This window comes from Rattus rattus, chromosome 8, assembly GCF_011064425.1.
Source record: "Rattus rattus isolate New Zealand chromosome 8, Rrattus_CSIRO_v1, whole genome shotgun sequence".
Taxonomy (NCBI): domain Eukaryota; kingdom Metazoa; phylum Chordata; class Mammalia; order Rodentia; family Muridae; genus Rattus; species Rattus rattus.
Window position 1 is genome coordinate 100,082,932 of NC_046161.1, and position 26,065 is coordinate 100,108,996.

At 46.1% G+C, this 26,065-nt stretch overlaps 1 protein-coding gene across 1 annotated transcript in view; it reads left to right on the forward strand.

The window, feature by feature from the left end:
- Positions 1 to 3,891, forward strand: part of Prkar2a (protein kinase cAMP-dependent type II regulatory subunit alpha) — a 59,758-nt gene extending 55,867 nt beyond the window's left edge. The window contains exons 10-11 of the mRNA XM_032910667.1: positions 713 to 854; positions 2,154 to 3,891. Coding sequence (XP_032766558.1) covers positions 713 to 854; positions 2,154 to 2,287 — 276 coding nt within the window. The 3' untranslated portion in view covers positions 2,288 to 3,891. The remainder of the gene's footprint in view (positions 1 to 712; positions 855 to 2,153) is intronic.
- Positions 3,892 to 26,065: the final 22,174 nt, after the last annotated feature.

Sequence of the window (26,065 nt, forward strand, 5' to 3'; positions counted from 1 at the left end):
AATAAATAAAAAATAAAAAGTAACAAAGGGTTATAGGCATGGTAGCACGCACTGTAATCCCAGCACTTGAGGCAGGCCCAGCTTGGTGTACATAACTAGTCCCAGGCTAGCCGGAGCCAGTAAGTAAGTCTCTGTTACCAGTCAGGGTTCTTAGGGACAGAGCCTGGTTCTCATAATTTGTTGTTACTGCCTTACCTAGCAGATGGATTCGTAAGAAATAAGAACCCAGTGTAGCAATACAACGTAGCACATATGTTTGAAGGATGTCCTTAACCTGTTAAGAATGGAGGCACAGCTCAGGTGTCAGTGCAGAAAGTACTTTAAAAGAAATGTTGTCACCAACAAGACTGTCTGGAAGCAGCCCGCCCTCTTGTGTGTTGGCTATTGGCTAACAGAAGGGTGAGCAGAAGACCTTGTTGGGCTTCTGCTGTGCTGTGGTCACATCTCCCAGGATGTATAATCTCCACAGAAGATGCCGGAGCTGCGGCCTCTACCTAACGTGTGGGTCCTGGGTGGGCCCAGGTCAAACCATCCTTCAGTTCTACCAAGCCACACAGATGTTTCTGTTGAGTTTCCAGGGTACAAAGTTTCTGCAATGTGAATTCTCAGTGATTTTGTTGACCTTTCCGGAAAGGGAACTTGAGTGTGTACAACTGGCCGTGCCCAGCTGTGGTCTTAGAGTCAGCCAGGGTCATATCTGTATCGGTTGCAGACTAAAACGAGCAAGAACGGCGGGAGCCAGGAGGTTGAGATCGCCCACTGCCATAAGGGGCAGTACTTTGGAGAGCTTGCCCTGGTGACCAACAAACCAAGAGCTGCTTCTGCTTATGCGGTTGGAGACGTCAAATGCTTAGGTAAGAAAATGTCTTTGTGAAGGGCTTACAAGGCCTGCCCCAACTTTAGGCAGCTAATGGTAGCTGGGGGAGGGAGACCTAATCCTAATTAAACTATCCTCCCCTTCCTCCCAAAAGAACATGACATCAGGAGAGCAGGATGGGAACTGGCTGGGAAGGGGGGTTGGGCGGCAGGTAGGGTGGGATGAACACGATCAAATCATACATGCATGGAGGCCGTAATAAAAACCATTAGCATGTGTGGCTGAAATGTGCTAAAATGAAAAAAGAAAATTCTTTGTGCATTACTAATTTTTTCTAATATACAAGGTTTTTTGTTTGTTTTTCCTGTTATCAGCCTTGACTTATTCTGCTTACTCTCATTCAGATCACGGTCTGGGTAGTTTGTGTGAGTCAGTGCTCTTAACCGCCGAGCCATCTTCAGCAAAGCTGCTGCTGCTGCTGCTGCTGCTGCTGCTGCTGCTGCTCCTCCTCCTCCTTCCTCCTCCCCTCCTCCTCCTCCTCCTCCTCCTCCTCCTCTTCTTCTTCTTCTTCTTCTTCTTCTTCTTCTTTTTTTTGGTGGACAGGTGTTGGGCATTGAACTTTAAAACCTTGCACATTCTTTTCTTTCTTTTCTTTTTTTTTTTTTTTTTTTTTTTTTTTTTTTTTTTGAGCTGGGGACCCGAACCCAGGGCCTTGCACTTGCTAGGCAAGCGCTCTACTACTGAGCTAAATCCCCAACCCCGCACATTCTAAGCACATGGCTGGGCCACTAAATCTCTACCCCCAGCACCCTAGAAATCAATTCTGAGCAATGAATCCAGGTTGGGAGGCAGACAGGCCCATGGGCACACGGGCACACAGCAGGCACACAGACGCACAACAGGCACACAGACGCACAACAGGCACACAGGCGCACAACAGGCACACAGGCGCACAACAGGCACATAGGCGCACAACAGGCACACAGGCGCACAACAGGCACACAGGCGCACAACAGGCACACAGGCGCACCACAGGCACACCACAGGCACACAGACACAGGCACATAGGCCTGTGAAAGCAACAGTGATGGAGGCAGGTGGCCAGGCCTGTGGAGGAACAGGACAGGCGGTTGCTACTGTGCCCACCGTTAGCCTTCAGCAGAGTTGTAGTCCTGCTGTACTATGCAGGCACCTCTTTTCCCACGTGCCCAGGATTCTAAAATTCACTCCTGTAACATGAGTGGGTAGTGTATTTAGGAAAAGGGTTACATGCAGGAAATTAAATTGTTAATGTAAACAAATCTTTCTCTCCCACCCCTCTTTTTTAACAATGCAGTCATGGATGTTCAAGCATTTGAGAGGCTTCTGGGCCCCTGCATGGACATCATGAAGAGGAACATCTCACATTACGAAGAACAGCTGGTGAAGATGTTTGGCTCCAACTTGGATCTGTTGGACCCCGGGCAGTAGATGTGATGAATCTCGGAGCCTCCGCAGTGTGATACCAAATCCTTCCAGTCAGCCACAAGAACACACCCAGAAAACAGACACGACAGAACTGCGCCTGCTGCTGTCTCTGCTGCTGCCATCGCTGTGGTAAAGGGCACTTAGAAGTCTTGAAAGTCAGCACTGAAAGATGGACAGAGGCTCTACCCACACCCACCTTCCACTTTGCTTCTGAACGCCGTCATTAGACCACTTATGTCACGATTACTCCAGCCCAGGTTTCACGTTTGGTTCAGAATGGCATGTCTCTCCAGCAATTTAAGTGCCTGATACAAAGTCCAAAGTGTAAACATCCTCCTTTCCTCTCTTGCTGCTAATGTTGCTTCTGAAAGTTCTGAGGTCTGCAGAAACCTGTGGAATAACACTCCACAGTCCTTCTCAAGGGAGGAAGTGGTAGAGCCTTCAGTCTCCTCACTTGTCCTTTGAGAAGGTCCACAGTGTGTTCACAATTGCCGCTTTTCTCTCACAGTGGAAGGTGGTAGCAGTTATACTGGAGTTCTGTGCCCCAGGGGCCCTATACTGTTTACTGGAAGCTACACGTTATATAGCTGTGTCCAAGCTCCGGAAAAGGCCCCCTTGAAGGCCCAGCAGGTCCCTAGGAGCAGACGGTACTCAGACTCGCTTAGCAGGAAACGTGGATCCAGCACTCTTGCCAGTGTAGCCAGGAAAGGTTATCTGGGTCAGGGTTTTTGTTGTTTGTTTTTAGTAAGTTTTTTATTTGTTTAACCTCTGTGCCGTTTACATAAACAAATTGCTATCCATTTCTAAGGAGCCGGGGGTGGCCGTTTAGCTCAGCTGGTCAGAGCACGGTGCTGATGAGGAGCCAGGGTCTGGAAGTGTTATCGCTTTATCTGACCTAAGTACTTCCCTGAGTGGCCCCTGCCATGACCCTGTCCCTGGCTGATGGCAGAAACTACCCAGCCGGAGGTTGTGCTGCACAGAGAGCCCTTCCCTTGTAGCTTTATTGCACAGCGTGGCTACTAATCCGCAGTTTTTAAACTCTTAAAAAGAGGCTTTTTTTTTTTTAAGGAAATTTTTTCTCTATTTAGAGAATTCACCTTGGATGTATTCATATACATGGAGTTTGTCCACTGACTCAGGCATTTGTCCTAAATATCTGTTTTCAAAACTTGATATCGTTGGGGTAGGGGTTGGGTGCAGCTCAGTGGCGAAGCTCGTGTGTAGCACATGCAAGGCTCTGGGTTTGGTCTCCAGCACTATAATAGCCATGGAAGATAGGTTATCATGCATAAACATGGAATTACTGTGAAGGCCTTTCTAACTAACTGTCTCGACTTTGCCCTGGTCACTGTAGCCAAGAAATGTCCAGAGTAGATGGGTTGCCACAGTTTTGGGAATTAAGTCACTTTTTCTTGTGTTCCATGAAGCAAAAGCAGGACTCTTCAGACTGCTCTGAGAAGCCTTCATTACAGATCTGGGGTTTGTCCAGCTGTAACTACTGTGAAGCAGGCAGCTAGCACTGGAAAACCCTCATAGCGATCCCGAATCTTCCTAAGGTCCTTTTCTATGGTATCGCTTTATTAAATAAATCAGACCTTGTACTTTGACAGAATAATACCTGATTTCTTACAAAGGTAAGAGGTGCAATGGGCTCCAGGAGTAGCCCAAAAGTCCAGCCCCAGACCTTACAAGGACTCTGAACCCTCACCCCACCCTCCATGCCAGCCTTGGTTAGGGTTGGCTGTGAATCTCATGCCAGAGTTATTCCTGTAGGCTGCTAGGGGTAGGCCTTCTTAGCCTGCCCTCACACTTCAGTCTTGGCTTCAGAGTCCTCCTGGTCACCCTCCTGCCTCACTGACGGCTGCTCTTTCACAGAGAAGGCACCAAGTCAAAGTTCTGTAACTGCTGATTGAGTCTTCACTTCAGTGTGGCCCCTGTGCCGGAGCACGTGTGGATGGGGGCCTGGGAGAGGTACACGTGTCTGCAGGAGCTGGTGTGGCGATGAAAGGCGACTGTCACCACAGCACCAGGCCCTGACAGTGTTCCAGTTCTCTTTGCAGCTTCAAGAATCAGGTGACAGGGTTGGGGATTTAGCTCAGCGGTAGAGCGCTTGCCTAGTGAGCGCAAGGCCCTGGGTTCGGTCCCCAGCTCCGAAAAAAAAGAAAAAAAAAAAAAAAAGAAAGAAAGAAAAAAAAAAAGAATCAGGTGACAGAGCAGGTTTTTCTCAAGGTTGCAGTGTTCTCCTTGTGCCAGGCAACTCCTACAGCAGATAGCTAGGCCTCCTGGGAGGAGTATCAAAAAAATCCCTTTGCTCTCCTCTCTTCTGAGGGTTGGGGCTTCCCTCCCTCTTCCCTGGCTTTGCTATTGACTTGGGATGACAGAGAATCCTCCTCAGAGCCTGGAGGTCCAACCGCAGTATTTCCCTTCCTTTCTGGCCCCAGCTTAGCCTACTCACGCTCTTCTCCCGGTTGAATTCTCTGCAGGACAAGCTCTTTGGGTCTCGTCCTCTGAGCTCATAATCTTATTAAAGAATTATTTGTTCCTGATCTAGAGTCTCAGAAATCAGCATTGAGCTTTTTTTTCTTTGAGCAGTTTAGTAAGCAAATTCAGCAGCAAAGTGGCAAAAGCAAAACAAAACAAAAAACAACTAAAAAATCACAAGAGAAACCAACGCTCTGGTGGAGAGGTTCCGTCCACCCTGACTGCCCAGATTGGCTGCTTGTGGTGGCAGAGCCACTGCGCGGTGCTGGTGTCCTGGCGCCCTGTGCACACAGCGTTCCGTGGCGTGTCGCAGTCCTCGTTTTAAAAAGATGAAAGCATTTTGCACAGAGAAAGAAAAGGACCCATGAATGTCATCTTTTATCTTTCTCAGTCAGTTGATATTGAAATTTTTGTTTTTGATAATGCACTTGTAAACCAATCTCACCAAGATATGGGTAGTTTTTGATCTTTCACTACAATTACCTCTCGTCTCTCTTGTCTTGACTGCTGACGTTCCTCTGTGATTCTGATGTCTATTTTATGGGGAGCAGCCTTCCCGTGGGTTTCCTATTACACTCTGCAGGGCTATCTTTATTAAAAAAAAATTTAAAAAAGAATGAAAATTGTCACTCACCTCATGGGGGATTTGCAGAAAACCATATAGCCCACCTTGAGCAAAGGTTAGATTCCTCGTTTTTTGTTGTTATGTTTTTAATTCGTTGTAATAATGATTTTTTAAAAAAAAAAACCCAATTAAGCATTATTGTGCTACCTCAAAGGTAAAAAGATTCTATGGTTGTCTTTTGGTCCTGAGTTCTATACATGGTGTTTGAAATTCAATTGGAATTATTTTTTAAATCATTGGGGTGAATCTAATTTTAACCTGTTTTACACTTGTATTTTAATCTCAAAAGAATATATGATTGGAAAACAAACAATTCTTGATCTGTAGTCTTAAACGTATAATTAAAAGTCACTAGAAATCAGTCATCATTTGCTGTAAACAAGGTTGGGTTGGTTTTTTGTTTGTTTTTTAAAGGAAACTCTAGGTCTCGGCTTCACTCTTGACTAATAAAGGCTGACAAATCATGTCTGACTTTCCTGGTTTGTCCTGTGTTATATTTTTGTCTTCTCTTTTAAGGGTTCCAGGCCATCCTAGCGCTTACCTGGCAAATACGTTATTGGGGTTGATAGGCCCCTTGATAGGACATTTGCAGTAATTAGGTTCCACAGAGAAACGGTCAGTGTGGGGTGGGTGGGTATGGAGAGAGGGTTCTGAGGTGTGGTGTAAGGGATTGGTCTGCATGATCAGTGAGGCAGATCTGAAGATCGGGGCAGGGTGAGCTGGAGACCCCGAGGAATACGTAGTTTAGTTCTGGTCTTAAATTCAGAGACCTGAGAACCAGAACAGCCAGTGCTGTGTGTGGCTCTTGTCTAAACGTCAGCGGGTGCAAGAGCTGTGGAAAGCTGATGCCTTAGTGTGAGAGACAGCAGGAGACAGGGCACGTGCCAGGTCAAAGGTCAGGAGGAAAATGCTCTCCCACTTTAAAGATATAAAGCTAGGGCCTTGCGAATGTTAGAAAAACGCTACCATTGGTCGAGCTGTGTCTCCAGCCAGGCCTTTTTGTTTACAGGCTTTCAGACTGAGCTGGTCAGGTAAGGCCTAACCACATTAGGCAAGTCAAACTTGATTTATTAAGTTTACCAAGTAAAATGCTAATCTCATCCAAAACATATACTCATGAGAATGCCATAAAAATGTCGACCAAATATCCCATAACCTAGGCAAGTGGACACACAGAACCGTAACACCATGGTATATTGCTGTAGATAAGATCCAGGGTACCTATTTTACCCCTTCCCAGAAGATACCAGTGACAGAAACCATTTCCTGTCTGCTGGGATGTCTTTGTATTACTATAGCTAGACTAGTAAGCATGACAGCCTACTGTACCTTGTCTTTCCCTAAGATCAAAGAAGCTCACTGGATGTTACTGTCGCTGGACAGAGAGGCCTGCATATATAAATGTGCCAAGTGATAAGGACGTGAGTTACCTACCTAGGTCCCAGAAAACTGATAGCTGATCTTCTAACAGCCAGATTGGCCATGTTTCAAGCTTTAAAAATTGATGTGGGGGTTGGGGATTTAGCTCAGTGGTAGAGCGCTTGCCTAGCAAGTGCAAGGCCCTGGGTTCGGTCCTCAGCTCCGAAAAAAAAAAAGACAAAATAACAAAAATTGATGTGGTTGGGTTGGTCATGTTTATGTCTCAGAATCACATCCACGGTCTCAGTCCCAAAGAGGGCATACTGCATGAAGACTGCTTTTATGTTACTATGTTGAACCAAGAGGCTAAACAGTTATCCCGTCAAATTTGACTATCTCAGTAATCTTAGTGAGTTATTTAGTTTTGTAACAATAGAACTAGTGCTTATTGTGACACAGAAGGAAATAGGGGCTGTTTCACAAGGCATCCTGAAAAGTGTAACTTTGGTCTTTCACCGTTGGTGGGATTTTTGTTGTAGTTTGCTTGCTTTTTGAGAAGGGTCCTTAGGCTGTAACCTGTGCTGGGCCTGAACTTGTAACAATCCTGCCTCAGCCTCCTAGGATCTAGGCATGAGCCACTCCCTGCACCTAGAAGTAAATGTAAAGTTTTGCTTTGTCTGTTGTCTCTAAAGACAGATTTGACTCATTACAGATTTGGCAAATAGCACACACTGTTTCCTCACTAGTTCTGAAACAAAGAATATTTAGTTCTGAATTTGGATGAAAATTGCCAAGCTCTGAATTGAAACGTCATATATTAAATGCAATGTAGTTCATTGTTTATTGGACAAATCCCGATGGCCAATTGTGTCTTTGACACTTTAAGCCCAAGGGATTCTAACAGTAATAGTACTGTGGTCCACCAGGGGCTTCTAGATCTTTTTATCAGTGCTGATGGAGTTCATTGCCTATAATTTTGGACTCCTGGGGACAGCAGCCATGGCCTTCCACTTTAAGGTGTCTACTGTCTTAGGCTATGAATCTCTCTCTCTCTCTCTGTCCCCCCCCCTTTTTTTTTTAAGGTTTTGTTTTTTTCAAGGCAGAGGTTTGTGTGTGTGTGTGTGTGTGTGTGTGTGTGTGTGTGTGTGTGTGTTGTGTTGCCCTGGTTGTCCTGAAACTTACTTTGTAGAGCAGGCTGGTCTCTAACTCAAAGATCTGCCTGCCTCTGTGCTGGGATTAAAGGTGTGGCACCGTCGAAGGCCTCTTGCCTCTTAAGTGGTTTCTCACACAGCGCCGCCTCCTCCCTCCTTTCATGTGATGCTGGCTACAGATGCCTCCCGGGAGAAACAAGAGACAGTTGGGTTAGTGAGACTCTTGGACTCCTCAGAAATCCTCGTCCTCCTTTCATGTCACTTAAAATGTGACAAAGGCTGGCCAGAGATATGCTTTTGGCCTAGGTTGCTTTCTGTTCTGATGGGTGGCAAGAATCCAGTTTTCTCGCCAGCAATACTGTTCTGTGTGACCTTGAGCGCCTCGCTGCAGTTCCCCACTTCAGTCAGCAGGGGGCAGGCTATCCCTGACTCCCTTGGGCTCTTGGCCTCCTATCTTAGACCTGCAGCCAATCCCAAGTGAGAGAATCAACCTCATCCAAGCTCCAAGTCAGTTTCCAAATCTCAGCCCAAATCCCAAATGAGGGATGGTTCCCCAGGCAACCACAGCCTTGGGCAGGGCACCGTTGAGTGGGAAACCGTGTCCTTTAGACTTTGGCGTTTAGGTCGCCGTCCCAATCTTGCAACTCAAGATGGTTCTACCATGCTGACAGCTCCTGGGGGAGGCTGCCCAAAGGACAAATGTGACTTCTGAGCCTCAGATCGTCCCTCTGAGAAACAATATGCTTACCGGAGGCATCCATCCATTCTGCCCTGGGTTTGTTTAAAGACCCTTGCCTCACCAGCTAGGGTCTTCAGTAAAGCGTAGGGTCCAGTGGCCAGTGTGTTTCCTCTCTTGTGCTGTGCTCAAGGCTAGAATGTTCTGGCTCATAGCAAAACCAGCCCCCACTCCCTGATACAGAGTGGGCCTTATAACAGTTAACCAAAGAAGCTAGTCTCTCTAAGTCTTACATAGAAGGCCAGGCTCAGGGCCAGCAAGATAGCTCAGTGGGTAAAGGCTATCAAACTGAAAGAGCTGGATTCAGTTCTCTGCAAGAATCTATTCCTGCAAACTGACCTTCATTACTCTCACTCTCTCTCTCTCTCTCTCTCTCTCTCTCTCTCTCTCTCTCTCTCTCTCTCTCTCTGCTGTCATTATCTCAAGTACCTCTCCCATCCATCCCACCCCTATACACAATTAAAAACCTTAAAAGTGTATATTCGGGCTGGAGAGATGGCTCAGCGGTTAAGTGCACCCGACTGCTCTTCCAGAGGTCATGAGTTCAATTCCCAGCAACCACATGGTGGCTCACAACCATCTGTAAAAAGATCTGATGCCCTCTTCTGGTGTATCTGAAGACAGCTACAGTGTACTTATATATAATAAAATAAAATAAATCTTTAAAAAAAAAAAAAAGTGTATATTCAAAAAGCCCCACAAAAGCCTGGCGAACTGAGAGTGTGGGTGGGATCAGGGCTCACTGACTGGGCAGCCATCCAGACAATGGGGATCTTTCAGCTGGCCCCCCAGGGCTGTGTGCTGCCTGGAAGCACTGAGGACAAAGTGTACGTGTCCAGGACATGCTGGGACCGCCTCCACCCTGGCCCTGAGGAACCTTTCTCTTGGTAATTTTCCTGTGTTTTGTTCTGGGAGAATATCCTAGCGATGATGCGCGGCAGCCAGCTCCCTTCCTCAATGACCCATGATCTGAAGTGGTGAGTAGGAACGGAGTCACAGGAGACAGAAATATCACTTCCAATCCCAATGAGAACATCGTGTGTCTAGCATTGAGCTGCATGTCTAATACCAGGTACCAGGGACCCAGGACAGACTTTAAACCATGGGGACTGGGAGTAAAGTCACAAAAGTAGCATAAAGGGAAGCCCGGTCCCAAGTCAACATTACCTGCTCCCAGGCTCAGACACTAGTGAAGAGGGGTGCTTCCTAAGACCCGGGCTACAGCCAGAGAAGGGCAGGGAGCAGCAGCCTAACACACTAGCCCAGAAACCAGGTTTGATCTCGCCAGACTCTGAAGGAGGATCTACTTCAGTATCTGCCATCCATCTTTCTCCAGGGTCCTGACAGTCTTTGTTGCCTTGCCTGAAGGCCACCATGATGCCACCAAGCACCTTATGTTTGAAGGGAGGAAAATCAAGCCTTATGTTCACAAGTCTCAGAATCCTCTGTTTCCATCAACGATCCCACAGCTCCTGCCTCCTTCTCGACAGCAGCCTGGGACTTGCTTGTGGGTGATGCATTGCCACCCTCCCATCACCTCCCTTTTTTTTTTTTTAAAGATTTTATTTTATGTATGTAAGTACACTGTAGCTGTCTTCAGACACACCAGAAGAGGCATCAGATCTCATTACAGATGGTTGTGAGCCACCATGTGGTTGCTGGGATTTGAACTCAGGACCTCTGGAAGAGCAGTCAGTGCTCTTAACCACTGAGCCATCTCTCCAGCCCATCACCTCCCATTCTTGCCACACCCCAGCCGTGCCTCCCCAGAGACTTCTAGTGACAACCAGTGCGTATGCCAGCTCAGCAGAGTTCACCATGGTTGACTCCCAGCCACTGCTTCAAGGGTCGCCTTCTTAAGCAATGCTCATCTCTCCCGGTTTCCTTCCTCCTCGAGATCACTCTCATCTTGAGCAGCTGTAATAGCCAGAAGCTGCAGTGGACTGGGACCTCCCTTCTCTCTCCCTGAGAACAGGGATGGCTTGGAGTTTTATCACCAGGCTGATGTCTCTACGCCGGGGTGGACCACTGCCTACTTGACGTCTCTACAGGCTGCAGGGGCTGTCTTACACATAGGTGCTCCTTGGTTGTATCGTGCGTTCTGGCCTGGGAACACGCTTTCCCCTTCCCTCTGCCAAGAGCCTCCCACAACCCTGCTCCCTCGTGCTTGGCCTTCATGCTGGGTCCTTGTCCCAATTTTAATCACTCTTCGGGTCAATAGCCAGAGTGAGTCGTTAGGACTATCTGTGTCTACATAACGATCATTTGTGTCTGTGTATCTTTTTGAATGGGGTGTCATGTCACCCACGGGTGGCCTTGAAATCACAATTTTCCAAGCATGACCTTCGAAGTCTGCTGTTGCCCCTCTAGCTCCCCTTCCTTCTCCCATTCTCCTTTCCTCCTTCCTCTTCCTTCCTCCTCCCTTGTTGAGATGGGGTCTTGGCTGTACTACTCCTCCTGGCTTGGAACTCACTCTGTAGACCAGGCTGGCTGTCCTCAAACTCACAGAGATCCACTGGCCCCTGTCTCCTGAGTGCTGAGTGCTGGGATTAAAGGTGTGTGGCACTACACCCAGAGCGCCCCTCTCTCTCTCTCTCTCTCTCTCTCTCTCTCTCTCTCTCTCTCTCTCTCTCTCTCTCTCTCCTCCCCCCCCCTGCCCCCAAGGTCTCACTACACCACTAAGACTGGACCTTATGGTGATCCTCCAATCTCAGCCAAATTCTGAGATGACACCATGCTAGACTTTTTTTTTTTTCTTTTGATGTGAGGGATTCTTACTGTTTTCTAGATTCAACTTGAATTCCTCTCAAAAACCAAAACAGGCTGCAGAGATGGCTGTTGGTAACACACTCGCAAAGAAAGCACAAGGCCCGAGTTCAACTTCCAGCATTCATATTTTTTTTAAATTTAACTTTATGTTTTATGCATTGTTGTGGGGCTGTCAGATCCCCTGGAACTAGGATTACATTGTTGTGAGCCATGTGGTTGCTGGGCACTGGACCCAGACCCTCTGGAAGAGCAGCCAGTGTTCTTATCCACTGAGCCATCTCTCCAGCCCCCAGATTTTTTTTTAAAGTGAGGCATGATGGTACCCATCTTTAGTATGGGTCCTGAGGAGGTAGAGACAGGCAGATCTCTGAGTTCGAGGTCAGCCTGGTTTGCAGAGTGAGTTCCAGGACATCCATGCTTACTGAGACACTGTCTAAACAAACAAACAAAAATAACAATAAAAGAAATCAAAGACCACAGGGCAGGGGCCTAACAGCTCAGCAGATAAAGGTGCTTGTTTGGCAAGACTGATGAAATTCCCTGGAATCTGTGTAAAGTGAAAAGGTTAGGACCAACTTCTCAGAGTTGTCCTTTAGCCTTCAGATGTGTGCCACGGCACAGGCGCACCGCCACACGCAATAATAATTTTTTCACTTTCTTATTCTTCTCTCATATATTACATTCTGACCACTGCCTCCTCCCTCTCCTCTCCCAGTCTCTCCCTAAACACACGCACGATAATGGTTTTTTCAAGGCAGGTTCCTGAAAAGGTCCAACATCCCTGGGGCTTACTGGACAGAAAAATGGACGTTTCAGGTTCAGTGAGAAACCTTGTTTCAAACTATATGGTAAAGAACAGTTGAGGAGGGCTGGGGAGATGCCTCAGCGGTTAAGAGCACTGATTGCTCTTCCAGGGGTCCTGAGTTCAATTCCCAGCAACCACAACCTGATGCCCTCTTCTGGTGTGTCTGAAGACAGCTACAGTGTACTTATAATAAATAAATAAATCTTAAAAAAAAAAAAGAACAGTTGAGGAAGACACCAGATACCAATCTCTAGCTTCCACATGCGCGCGCACAACACACACACACGCACGCAGACCCTGTCAAGAAAAGGAGACATAACAGCTTCCTCTGGGCTTCTGGGCTTGCTGTCTTTTGAGACAACAATCGTGGGGTTGGGGATTTGGCTCAGTGGTAGAGCGCTTGCCTAGCAACCACAAGGCCCTGGGTTCGGTCCCCAGCTCCGGAAAAAAAAAAAAAAAAAAAAAAAAAACAATCGTTAGAGCCTTGGCACTCTGTTCTAATGAAACCCAGAATACAGGGGGAAGCCAATGTGGGTGTTCAGGCTGCAAGCAAAGTCTGATGCCAGTGATGGGATCTTTTGGCTCTGAAACAATAGAAATGAGACCCAGCCAGACGTGAAGAACCTGACAGACAAAAGCCCAAGCAGGCAAGTTGAAGTAAGGTGACACTGGTTTGTGAGGGAGACCAGAGGGATGGCTGAGCCAAGGAGGGCCTTTTGTTGGATTGTTGGCAGAGGGGCCGCTGACCTTGTAACTTTCCGTTGGCTACGGGCAGAGTGTCAAAAGATATTTTTCTCCTTGCGTGCAAATGCCGTGTCCTTGAGGGCCGGAGGCTCACTAGGAGTCCCCTTAACTCAGACAGCCAGCGCCACCAGCTATTGGCACCATCTTTTTTCTTCAGATTTGTGATGTTCAAAATTTATGTGTCTGTGTGCATGTGCATGCTGGAAGTTAAAAAGCAGATGTGAGTCACCTTACCCTGGTGCTGAGAACCAAACTCAGGTCCACTGCAAGAGCAGCCAGGCCTCTCTCCAGCACCCACTCAGCCATCTTGCACAAACATCCTCACCATTGGGTTTGCTCAGGGACTTTTTATGGGATTTCCTGCGTTTGAGCTGCTGAAAGAAAGTGCAAAAACAGAGCCCACGAAACACAGCAGCCCAAAAGGCAGCCCAGCAAGTTAACTTGGTTTTCTATTTCATCTTAGACAAAATACATTTTCTTTTTTTCAAGATTTATTTTATGTATGTGAGTACACTGTCTCTGTCTTCAGACACACCAGAAGAGGGCATTAGACCCCGCTACAGATGGTTGTGAGCCACCATGTGGGTGCTGAGAATTAAACTCAGGACCTCTGGAAGAGCAGTCAGTGCTCTTAACCGCTGAGCCATCTCCCCAGCCCTTTCTGAAAGACAAGGTCTCATGAAGCACAGGCTAATCTTGAATTTGCTGTGAAACCGAGGATCATCTTGAACTCCGGGTCCTCATAGCCGCCCCCACCCCCATCCCAGTGGTACTTGGATCACAGCATTGGGCACAAGTCTGTTTCTTTTACTGTTCAGTATCAAACTTCATTTTTTCCTGATTTATTTTATTTTCCGTTTATGAGTGTTTTACTCGCGTGTATGTCTGTGTACCCTGTGCATGTCTGGTGTTTGTGGAAGTCAGAATCAGGTATCAGAGCCTCCAGAACTGGAGTTGGGGATGGTTGTGAGCCACTATGTAGGTGCTGGGAATCAAATCTGAGTTCTTTGCAAGAACAGTCAATTCTCTAACTACTGAGCTATCCTTCCAGCACCCTAAACAAAATTTTGAAGATTATTTTTGCCAGGTGTGGTGGCACACACATTTATTGCCAGAATTTGGGAGGCAGAGGCCAGTGGATCTCTGAGTTCAAGACGAGCCTGATCTTCACAGGTCAGCCAGGGCTTCAGAGTGAGAGCCTGTCTTGAAAGAACAAAGGAGGGGTTGGGGATTTAGCTCAGTGGTAGAGCGCTTGCCTAGGAAGTGCAAGGCCCTGGGTTCGGTCCCCAGCTCCGAAAAAAAAAACCAAAAAAAAAAAAAAAAAAAGAACAAAGGAACACCATTATATTTTACTATGTGTGTGCTCACATGAGTACAGGATGCCAGAACTGTTGGATCCTTGGGACCTGGAGTTACATGTGGTGTGAGCCATCTAACATGGGTGCTGGGAACTGAACTGGGATTCTCTGGGAAAGTAGCCAGTTCTCCTAACCACAGAGGTATCTCTCCAGCCCACCAAACAGTTTTTTGTTTTGCTTTAAAGATTTGTTTATTTTGTGTATGTGAGTGCACTGTAGCTCTCTTTAGACACACCAGAAGAGGGCATCAGATCTCATTACAGATGGCTGTGAACCATGTGAGTGCTGGGACTTGAACTCGGGACCTCTGGAAGAGCGGTCAGTGCTCTTAACCGCTGAGCCATCTCCAGCCCCGTGAAACAACTTTTAAAAGCCATGTATGATATATTCATATAGTCTCAGTACTCCAGCAGCCTCTATGTGTTCTAGCCTTGGAGATCTCTCTCCAGCCTCAAGGCTTTGTGACATTTACCTTGAGTACGTGGAATTGCTGTGGGCTATTTCACCCCATCCAGCATCCATTTCCTCATCACCTGTAATGCAAGAGTCGGTCTATTTATTTATTATTTATTTATAGACAGGGTTTCTCTACGTAGTCCGGGAACTCAATATGTAGATCAGGTTGTCCTCGAACTCACGGAGCTCTCTCTGCTTCTGCCTCTCTGCCTCTCCTTGGCCTCTTTCTGCCTCTCTCTGTCTCTCTACCTCTGCCAGTTCTCGGATTAAAGGCCTAACCACTGCTGCTATGTTGGTGTGACTCCTGAACATTTGCTTGTTGGCTGTTGACCTATCCAGTGACTTCTCATCGTTACTCTTGCTGTTAAGATTTATCTTTATGGGCTGGAGAGATGGCTCAGTGGTTAAGAGCACTGACTGTTCTTCCAGAGGTCCTGAGTTCAATTCCCAGCAACCCCATGGTGGCTCACAACCATCTGTAATGGGATCCGATGCCCTCTTCTGGTGTGTCTGAAGACAGCAACAGTGTACTTATATATAATAAGTAAATAAAAAATAAATATTAAAAATATTTGTCTTTATTTCTTTATATGTATCTATATGAGTATAAGTCGTGTGGGTGCTTGCAGAAGTCAAAAGAGGAGTGAGGTCCTCTGGAGCTGAGTTCCTGGCAGTCGAGGGCTGCCGGGGTGGGCAATGAGAACAAAGTCAGGTAGTCCTGAGCAGCAGTAAGTGCTCTTAACCACGGAGCCATCTGTTCTGTGGTTTTAATATGTGTGCTTTTCCTGCATGTATGTCTATGCACCACATCCCCTAACGGGGCAGAAGAGGGCAAGCATATCCTGGGAGAGCATATCCATGGTCATGAGCTGCCATGTGGGTGCTCATTATGTCGCTCTGACTGTCCTGGCACTCACAGAGATCTGCGTGTTTCTGCCTCTCCAGTGTTGACATCAAAGGCTTGCACCAGTCTGGCTATTGTTTAGCTGGCTGGCTGGTTGGTCTCATTGTTGTTGTTTGTTTGGCTGTTTGGCTGGTTGATTTTTTGTGGTTTGTTTTTTTTGGTTGCCTAGCTGGCTGTTTTTGTCGGGTTTTTTTGTTTGTTTGTTTGTTTGTTTGAATAGCTTCTACAGTTAGAGAGTTCTAGGAGACTGTGAAGTGTTAGTGCACATATGCCTGTGCCCTCAGGAAGGCCAGAGGAGCCCACACCCTCATTATTCTCAGCCTTCTCCCTGTGAAGCAGGGTCTCTCACTGAACCCAGAGTTCACATTTTTAGCTGAGATTTCAGGCTTATACCCCACACCCAACTCAGACGGCAGCTTTGTACACTCTCTTGTGCGGGGCTGGTGTAGTAGCTCACCCATTAGGCTAAAATGATAGCCAAGAAGCCACCAAGATCCTCCTGTCTCTGCCGCCCTCAATGTCCGGTTGCAGGTGCCCTGTCGGACTCTCATGGTCACCGGGGTCAGAGCCCCACTCCTTATGTTTGCACAGGACACTTGCACACTCTTAGCTGATGATCCATGTCTCCGGCCCCAAGGAGACATAAGGAGACAGCAAAATGGAATGACATGGCAGAGTTCTTCAGCCAGTGTAGCAATGCATGCCGGTAGTCAGCTTGGGAAGGGGAAGGGGAGGATCTTGGATTCCAGGACAGGTGACGTGGTGAGTTTGAGACTCTGATTCAAAAACAAAGCAAACATTACAGAGCTTTCATATGGCCTTACATGCACCCACACCCACAGTCAATACCTGACACAGTGGATGAAGCGATCTTGATATTATCAACAAGATCTACAGCTCACAAATGGGTCACTTTGTCTTGTTCCTGATCTGTATCTGTTTAGGCTGCTAAATATCACGGGCAGAGTGGCTTTAAAAACAAAGCAAAATAGGACTCCTCACAGTTCAGAAGGCCACGAAAGCCAAGTCAAGGCCCTGGAGGGGTCTAAGCAGGATGAGCCACTTCCTAACCATAGGTGGCATCTTCTCTTCCTCTCTGATATTTGAAGGTTGAAGAAGCCCCCGGACCTTTTGTATAACAGCACCGATCGTGGGCCTGAAGAGGAGTTCTCATGACCTAGTTACCTCCAAAGTCCCTGCCTCCAGATACCATCACATAGGTAATTAGATTTCAACACAGGAATTTGTGTGGAGAAACATTCAGGCCACAGTCACATAGTCTTTGAGTTTGGCAGATTGATATAATGACAGGTGTTGATTGTGACGGCCTCACATGGGACATTTGTACTGCCCCTCATTCCTGAGTTCTACATTCTCATCTCCTCTCACGCCTGATGGCAACTGATCTTTTTACTCTCCGCAGCCTTTCTGCTGATATGCATTTTTTGTTTGTTTTTAGATAAAAGTCCCCAACTCCAGAACTCGAGCATTGGTCTGCTGACTCGTTTCTACACATGGTCCTAGCCAAGAGGCTGATGGCCAATCCTGTTACTTTTTTTTTTTTTTTTTTTTCTTTTTTCTTTTTTTCGGAGCTGGGGACCGAACCCAGGGCCTCGCGCTTGCTAGGCAAGTGCTCTACCACTGAGCTAAATCCCCAACCCCAATCCTGTTACTTTTAAAAAAATTTTATTATTTGTTGCTTATTGATCTCGTATGCATATGTGTATGCATGTGCATGTTTGTGTATGTGCAGGTACAAGTGTGCCTCTGTGTGTGCCTGTGTGTGTGGAAGTCAGAGATCGACCTCCACTGTCCCTGTCCAGGAACATCTACCTTGCTGTGCATGTATGTGTGTCCAGATACCCAAGGAGAGTCGGATCACCAGAGCCGGAAGTTAGATAGTCATGAACCTGAGCTTGGTCAGTGAGACTATGTGGATATTTCTGGGAGGCTCTAGGAGGGCGTTTTTTTTTTTTTTTTTTTTTTTTTTTTTTTTTAAAGATTTATTCATTTATTATATACAAGTACACTGTAGCTGTCTTCAGATACACCAGAAGAGGGCATCAGATCTCTTTACAGATGGTTGTGAGCCACCATGTGGTTGCTGGGAATTGAACTCAGGACCTCTGGAAGAGTAATCGGTGCTCTTAACCGCTGAGCCATCTCTCCAGCCCCTAGGAGGGCGTTTCTAACCTGATAAAAAAAGGGCCAGGTGTGGCTAGTGTCAGCCTACACTGGGATTTGGATGCTGACGTAATATGTGGAAAGGGTGGCATCATCTTGTGATACTGAAACCACAAACACAAACTCAGAAGCTATATTAAGGACGGTGGTGGAAAAGCACCAAGAGACTGGATTCTATTCAGTGACAGCAAGCAGTGTGACCACCAAAGACTTGTAAGAGAACACCCATCGTGGCCATACTCACAACAGCCAGAATTTGAAATCAACCTAGATGTTCACTCACAGGTGAATAGTTGAACAGCTGATGCTGTAGTCCTGTGATGGGATATCATAGAGCAACTAAAAGAAAAACCTGGCTGCAGAGATGGCTCAGCAGTTAAGAGCACTGACTGCTCTTCCAGAGGTCCTGAGTTCAGATCCCAGCAACCACTTGGTGGCTCACAACCATCTGTAATGGGATCTGATGCCCTCTTCTGTTGTGTCTGAAGACAGCTACAATGTAGTTATATACATAAAATAAATATTAAAAAAAAAAAGAAAGAAAACCTACCGCTATATACCTACAAAAGAGGAAAGAGGCATTATAAATATATAATGCTGGATTTACAGAACTATATGTGGGGTTGGAAGGGCAGCTCTGCAAGTGGAGACGCTCGAGGGCTGATGGCCTGAGTTTGATCCCCAAAGCCTGCATGGTGGAAGGAGAGGGCTGACTCCCAGAGGTCGTCCTCTAACCTGTACAAAATTTACACTGGATGTGCCGGGCATCGTGGCACATGCACACGATCCCAGGTACTTGGGAATCTGGGAGAGAAGGATCACATGTAGCCCAAGAGTTTGGGAGCGGTGTGGGCAACACAACTTCCCATGTCTTTATAAAAAGGAAAATGTGGAGGAGGGGGAAGCTGCTTTTCTGTGTGGGTGTGGCTGCTGGTAGGTTGGCTCACTGGAAGTCCTCATACTCTTGTGCATGCTGGAAGCAAGAGGAGGACTAAGGGCTAGAGAGGCAGCTAAGTGGCTAACAGCACTCACTGCTCCTGCAGACGAGTCTGGTGCAGTTTGCTGAGCTTTGGTCTGCTGCTATGAATTGTGATACTAACATCTGTATCCCAAGGCCTAGAGTGCCAGCTTTTGTCATGCAAACCTTGCTCCTGGATTTAAAAAGAGAGAGAGAGAGAGAGAGAGAGAGAGAGAGAGAGAGAGAGAGAGAGAGAGAGAGGAGACAGAGACAGAGACAGAGACAGAGAGACACAGAAAAAGATTTCCTTTTGTTTCTAACAAACTGAAACAGCCCCTCTGAATGACTAATACCCACCCATGCCACCTATGGGGGCCCTAGCATTTATAACCCTCTGAAAAATTCCCAGCACCACACAATCTCAGAAACTATCCGGATTAGACCAAAAACATATATTTCTGTTTCTAAAGAAACAAAAATTCCAGAATTCTATGTTTCTCCCTTTCTGTGTTATGTCACTGATTATGCTGGGCATAGTGAGAAAGGATAAAGACATTTTTAATAAAATAAGCACCGTTCAGGTCAGTGGCTGAGGCCTTCAGGAGACCTCTCCCGCTCAGTTCTAATCTTTATCGGTTCTGATGTGTCTACGGCTTCTCACTTCCTGTGGGAATATAAACAAATCCACATAACCAATGCAAAACTTGTCAGCACATCCCCGGTGTGCATAGGCTGCTTTGATTCCACAAAGGTTTTCTGTAACTCGGTGAGCCTTCGTGCTTAGTACTGAGATTTTCCAGTCAGCCTGTCATTCCTTGGCTGAAACAACTCATAGCTTTTGCTTCAGGGTCTAGAGCTCTGGCTTTCAAGGCTGTTTCCTTGTTCTAACTAGAGCTTGAAATCACCTCGACGATCTCTTCTGGACTTGCACTCATTGATCCCATGGCAACCCTTACCGCATCACCTACAGATCCCTGGAAGCCCAAGGTTTTTTTTTTTTGTTTGTTTTTTTTATGATTTATATTTAGAAAAACCATTGCCCCAAGAGATGCCTTGTTTACAATTTCGTTGCAAATGACCATATTTTCCACAATTTAGAGATCTGAGATCTTTTGCAACTTGGTGACAGTCTTCTTTTGCAAATGATTCTATTTCCTGAAGGCACTGGGCAGTACACGTTAGAACCAATATCGGTCATATCCCTTATCCACCCGTCTATAGGTGCTGCTTGACCTTTAATGGTTTAATAAATTTTATATTTGGTATTCTAATTTTCAAATGCCAAGGTCTCTATCAACAGCTGTCTTGCATCAGGGCCAGATACAGCTCTGTTCACTGCTGAGGCTAATCTTTGTTTAAAAAAAATCAGTGAAGACTTCTGCAGAGCCTTGTATATTCTTTGTAAATGAGGTGGATTTCTCACCCTGGGATTGCTCAACTTTATCCCAAGCTCTTAAAGCCACTAAGTGGCATCGTTCTATAGTACTGTCATCAAATTGAATTTGTTCTTGTATATCCGAGCACTGCCCATTACCCAGCAACTGGTCTTTTACTGTATTCCTCTCCTCGCTCTATTTGGCTGTGCCGTATTCATGGTTTCTCGCCACCATGTTAACCATTGCAAGTGCAAACTGGTCTCTGTTATAGGTGCTACTCATTCCTTCAGTCTTGGTAAATAATTCTATTTTGAGTAGCCCAGTTATTTAGAATTTGTTTCACAAAAGGAGAGTGCTTCCCATATGAAATGATGGCGTCTTTGAAAGACCATGGATCTATCATGTCTACGCCATCCTGTCTTGTAGTAACCTTGTTCTACCGTGTCAGCAGTCATATGCTGTACGGTGACTAAGAAAACTGACGGTGATCTTCTAACCCCAGGCCACCCCTCCTCTTACTCTTGTGGCTTGGTTGATTCAAGATTGACCCTTTTTCTGGAAACAGGCTGTTTCATCAGACTGTCCTGCCTTTTCAGCTTTTCTCTGACCTGACCACCCTCAGGCACAGTTTCTGTCCCTCTTTCTTCCTGCTGGAAACTCCTGATCTCTTGCTCAGTCACAGGGTTTGAGCCTTTGTGTTCTCTCTTCCCCAGTGCTCCTCACTTCCCAGGAGCTCCCATCTCCACCAGAAATCTCTCCAGTTGGACAGCCAACTCTGCAATCCTTTCAGAAAGAAGAGAGCAGAGTAACTACTATTGTTTGCCCGTTTTAGCCATCCCCCGACCAGACACCTCTATTTCCACCTGCAATTTTTCCAACTGCTCCGTATGGCTTTCAAACTTTTTGAAACAAAACGTACAAAGAAGAAAGTTAAAAAAAGAAAAAAACAAAAAAATCCCCTCTGGGAGCAAAGCAAGGGATATTCCAGTGGTAACAGCCACAATAAACTTTTTCCTGGCCTTTTGAAAAAAATATCCATTCCTTAGCATTTATATACCCTTTCAAAAGTCCCTAGAATTCCAAACGTCATACAATTGCAGAAACTATCTGCAGCTGACAAACTCATACCTCTGCTAGAGCATGAGGCAAATCAGTCAGCTGCTGTGGACAGTCCAAGGCAGCCCCACGTCACCATACCTGGGATTAAAACAAAAACCTATTCTTTTTTTTTTTTTTTAGATTTATTTATTTATGTATATGAGTACACTGTTGCTGTCTTCAGACACACCAGAAGAGGGTACCAGATCCCATTTCAGATGGTTGTGAGCCACCATGTGGTTGCTGGGAATTGAACTCAGGATCTCTGGAAGAGCAGTCAGTGCTCTTAACCACTGAGCCATCTCTACAGCCCCAAAAACCTATTCTTAAATTTCTGAGTTTTTCAGTCCCCAGCTCCGAAAAAAAAAGAACCAAAAAAAAAAAAAAATTCTGAGTTTTAAAAGAAACCAAAATTCCAGAATTTTCACTACAATCCTCTTTTATTTTCATTGTGGTTGTTTTGAGACATGGTCTCTCTATGTATCCCTAGCTGACAGAAACTCTCTATGTAGACCAGGCTACCCTCAAATTCATAGAGATTCGCCTGTCTCTGTTTCCAAGAGCTGGGATTAAAGGAGTACCACCATGCCTGGTTCACATTTACTCTTTGTTTATTGTGTTTTACTTCATGGTTTCATCTTTTCATTCAATTGCTTGTGTGAAACTACCAATTTTGGTAGACCAAAATAGTTGAATATTCACATATTCACAATTTCATCAGGTCAGCTTAAAATTTTCCTTGTCTACTTTTTTTTTTTTTTTTTTTTTTTTTTTTTTTTTTTTTTTTTTTTTGGTCTGTTAACAGCTTGAAGATTCTACAATTCTTCCTCCCACTGCATTAGGCCTATGTCAGCACCAGTGCAGCAAAGGAGTGAAGGATCCCCGTTTGATATTAGTGCAGCCATTTCTTAAGAATGAGAATCTCTTAAGCTGGCCCTTGCTTAGCCCCTAAATATAAGACAATAGACCGGGGTTGGGGATTTAGCTCAGTGGTAGAGCACTTGCCTAACAAGTGCAAGGCCCTGGTTCGGTCCCCAGCTCGAAAAAAAAAAAAAAAAAAAAAAAAAGACAATAGACCAAAAAGCACATTCCTACCCACTCTCTAGGAAGCTGCCCGACCATAAGAACAGATGGTATAGATCATATTTACTGCAGGGCAATTACAAGGTAGGAAACATCTCTGGGAAACTGACTGACCACTATAGATTGTGCCCCAGGATAAAAAAATCTATATCAAGTTAGATGTCCTTGGTACTGACATAGCTGTGCTGACATAGCTATAGCCTTGTCCTGGGAACTCCGGGAGAGAAACATCTGCCAAGTCAGATATCCTTGGTCCTTGTCCTGGGAACCCCAGGATGGGAAAACATATCAAGTCAGACGTCCTTGGGTCCTTGGGTCCTTGGTACTGAAATAGCTACATTGATATGGTTACGGCCTTGTCTCAGGAATTCCAGGAGGAGAAACATCTGCCTAGTTATCCTTGGCACCGAAATAGCTGAGCTAATGAAACTGTGTAATCTTAACTGACTGTTTAAGCTGTACATTTCTGTTGTTCAAGGCTCTTCACATCCCTCCCGCGTGAGAACCGTGTCGAGCCCCAGTGCACTGGTATCCCAAAGTAAACCTCTTGTTCTTACATCAAGACTGAGTCCTGTGTGTTCGTGGGGTGGTGGGTGTCCTCAGGACTGGAGAGAGAGTCTCCTCTGTCTGAGGGTCTTTCAGGAGCAACTCCATGTTATCATCGCAGTTGTTTAAAAAGCTCCATTAATCTGTTAGTAACTCAACTCAGGTAGAACCAGATCCTTGGGTTTGTTTTTTTTTTTTTTTTTTTTTTTTCGAGCTGGGGACCGAACCTAGGGCCTTGGGCTTGCTAGGCAAGTGCTCTACCACTGAGCTAAGTCCCCAACCCCCTAGATCCTTGGTTTTAACACAGAAAAGAATTTCAAGATAAGCCAGTATGAAGCAGTGTTGAAGCTAATTGAAAATAGAGATACTCGGGGTTGGGGATTTAGAGAGCACTTGCCTAGCAAGCTTAAGGCTCTGGGTTGGTCCCCAGCTCAAAAAAAAAAAAAAAAAAAAAAAAAAAAAGACAGATACTCAGGAAAGGCAAGGGCACAACTGAGTGTGCAGACATATTTTGCTTTGTTTGCTTTTGTTTTTGAGATCCCACTCGGCCAGGAATTTACTCTATAGACCACGCTGATCTTGAATTCATAGAGAGCTCCTTTTAAAGATGTATTTATTTGGGGTTGGGGATTTAGCTCAGTGGTAGAGCGCTTGCCTAGCAAGGGCAAGGCCCTGGGTTCGGTCCCCAGCTCCAAAGAAAAAAAAAGATTTATTTATTTAATTATTATATATGAGTACACTGTAGCTGTCTTCACACACACCAGAAAAGGTATCAGATCCTATTACGGATGGTTGTGAGCCACCATATCATTGCTGGGATTTAAACTCAGGACCTCTGAAAGAGCAATCAATGCTCTTAACCGCCGAGCCATCTTTCCAGCCCCATAGAGAGCTCCTTGATTCTTTTGTCCTGAGTGTTGGTAATAGGAGTGTGATCCTAATCCTATACAGAGTTTAGCAACTCAAGAGAGAAGCTGTGTGTAGCAGAGCTGAGGGTCCGGGGTTCCTAAGTCTCAGAGGCCATCCTGAGCTCCAGATGCCTGATGTGAGCTGCAGGACCTGGTGCTTGTCCTGCTGGGTTTCAGTCTTGGAGTGTTCAAGCTTCTCTTGCTGTGCCTCCATTCTTCCCTTCGGAGTAGGAAGGTTTCCTCCATGCCTTTGTGTGTCAGAAGTGTGTGATCTGTATTTTTATTTTCTGGAGGAGGGATCACAGTTAAGAAGAGGCTGTCTTGGGTTCTGAAGACATTTGAGATTTTTAAACAAGTTTAAACTGTTAAAAACGATGGGGGGTGTGTTTAAAATTGGAACGAATGTATTTGGTGCCATGACCCTAAGGTGTGGGGCCCTGTAGGCTCCTGTGTTGAACACTTGTTCCTTGGCCGGCAGGGTTAAGGAAGTGTATATAATGGTGGTTGTATAAAGGATTCTGGAGACCTTTGGAATTTCACTGTTAATAGGTTTCCAATGGATTCTCTCTTCTATTTCTAGTTCCTTTTTCAAAAATAATTGAGATTATAGGCTAGCTCTGGATGGGCTGCAGTCACGATTTCAGCCGGGTAAGATTAAATCAGTAGCACAAACCAGTTAGGACATATAAAGGATGGGACTCCTAGAACTCTGTAGGTTTTTAGCTCTCCAAGGGAGAATGGCAAATGTGGGTGTTTGACTCAGCTGGTGAGAGGCTTCAGTCGTCCTGAAGTCACGTGGTTCTTCTTCCCAAATTACGATTGGCTCTGTCTTTCCCATCTAGGACTGCCCCTGCCTAGCTTCTGAGATCAGATGAGTTTGTCCAGAGTGGTCTGGCAGTAGACTTTCCCCCACTTCTACCCTGCCTGAGTTACTGTCCATTTCTAGACAGGAGGACTATCCTTGGCTGAATGCAAGTGGCTCGTATTGTGCCTGTGTTATAGAGAAGAGTCTAAGGTTGCCTGGTGTGAGACTTGCTTCATCTAATCTAATGCTTTAAACTTTTTTCTTCTTGGAGCTGAAGACTTTGACTGTGGGGCTGGAGAAATGGCTCATCTGATATGAGAACTTGATGCTCTTGTAGAGACTCAGGTTTGATTCCGAGAACCCACGGTCCTCTTCTTGCTTCTGTGGGTCCTGGCATGCATGCAGTGCCCACTTCGACAAGCACTCTGACAGGCACATGCGCACAAGTAAAAATACAATTTTAAAAATTTTACTGTGATCTTTCACCTTAGCTGGGGCAGCCTTTTCTTCCAACCACAGAAGTTTCCCTTTGTAATTTGAGTGGTTGGGGGCCTCTGTTTTGTCCTTTTCTTCCTGGAATTCCTGGGTTTGGACTTGGGATTGTTGACACCTAATGCCTCAGAACAATGTGCATTTTCCTCTGGGGTTTTGAGCTATTTTTTTTTCCATTAGTGCACATTCCTTCACCCTGCCAAACCGGATCTTTCTTCAGATATCTTCTTACCTTCTGGGCCTTCTGTTGGGTTCCCCCAACCCCCACCCCACCCCCGGGTCACTCCCTATGCAGCAAGATGCTTTCCAGTTAATCAGCTCCCGGATCAGGAATCACCTACTCTGGGGCCCCTCCTTCCGCCTGGCCTGGAGATCAAGATCTGCTCTTGTACTGTCTGTTGTATCCATCTGGCCTTCCATGCCCATCATCTCCCAGGACCCAAACCCCGTCACTCAGTAACATTCTTGCTAAATCCATTCTTACTGCATTCCCAGGGTCTAGTTCATGCAGCCCCATAGAAAGCACTTAACAGAAGGAAGGAGAGTGAATTAGTTATCTTGGGGCTACCTGGTCCAGCTTTCCACTCAGCATGCAAGAGCCCTGAAATGGAAGCCTGGATGGGGCGGGGTGGGGGTGGGGAGTGGTGGTGGTGGTGGTGGTGGTGGTGGTGGTGGAGGTGGAACAGTGGCTTGTAACATTGTAACACTGGCCCTCAGTGCCTGTTGGGCCTCTGCTCAGCAGTCATAGGTGCTGAAACCACTGTTTGGTATCTGAGCGGGAACTGGGCTAGGTTTTCTAGCAATCTCACTAGGTGGGGGTGGAGGCTTCTGAGCCCAAGCCTAGAGCTGGTTTTGCTGTGCTAGGGACAGCATGGACAGCTAGCAGCAGTGTAGCTTGTGAAAGAATTTGCCAAAGACAGATGAAGACAGGAGATCGACTTCA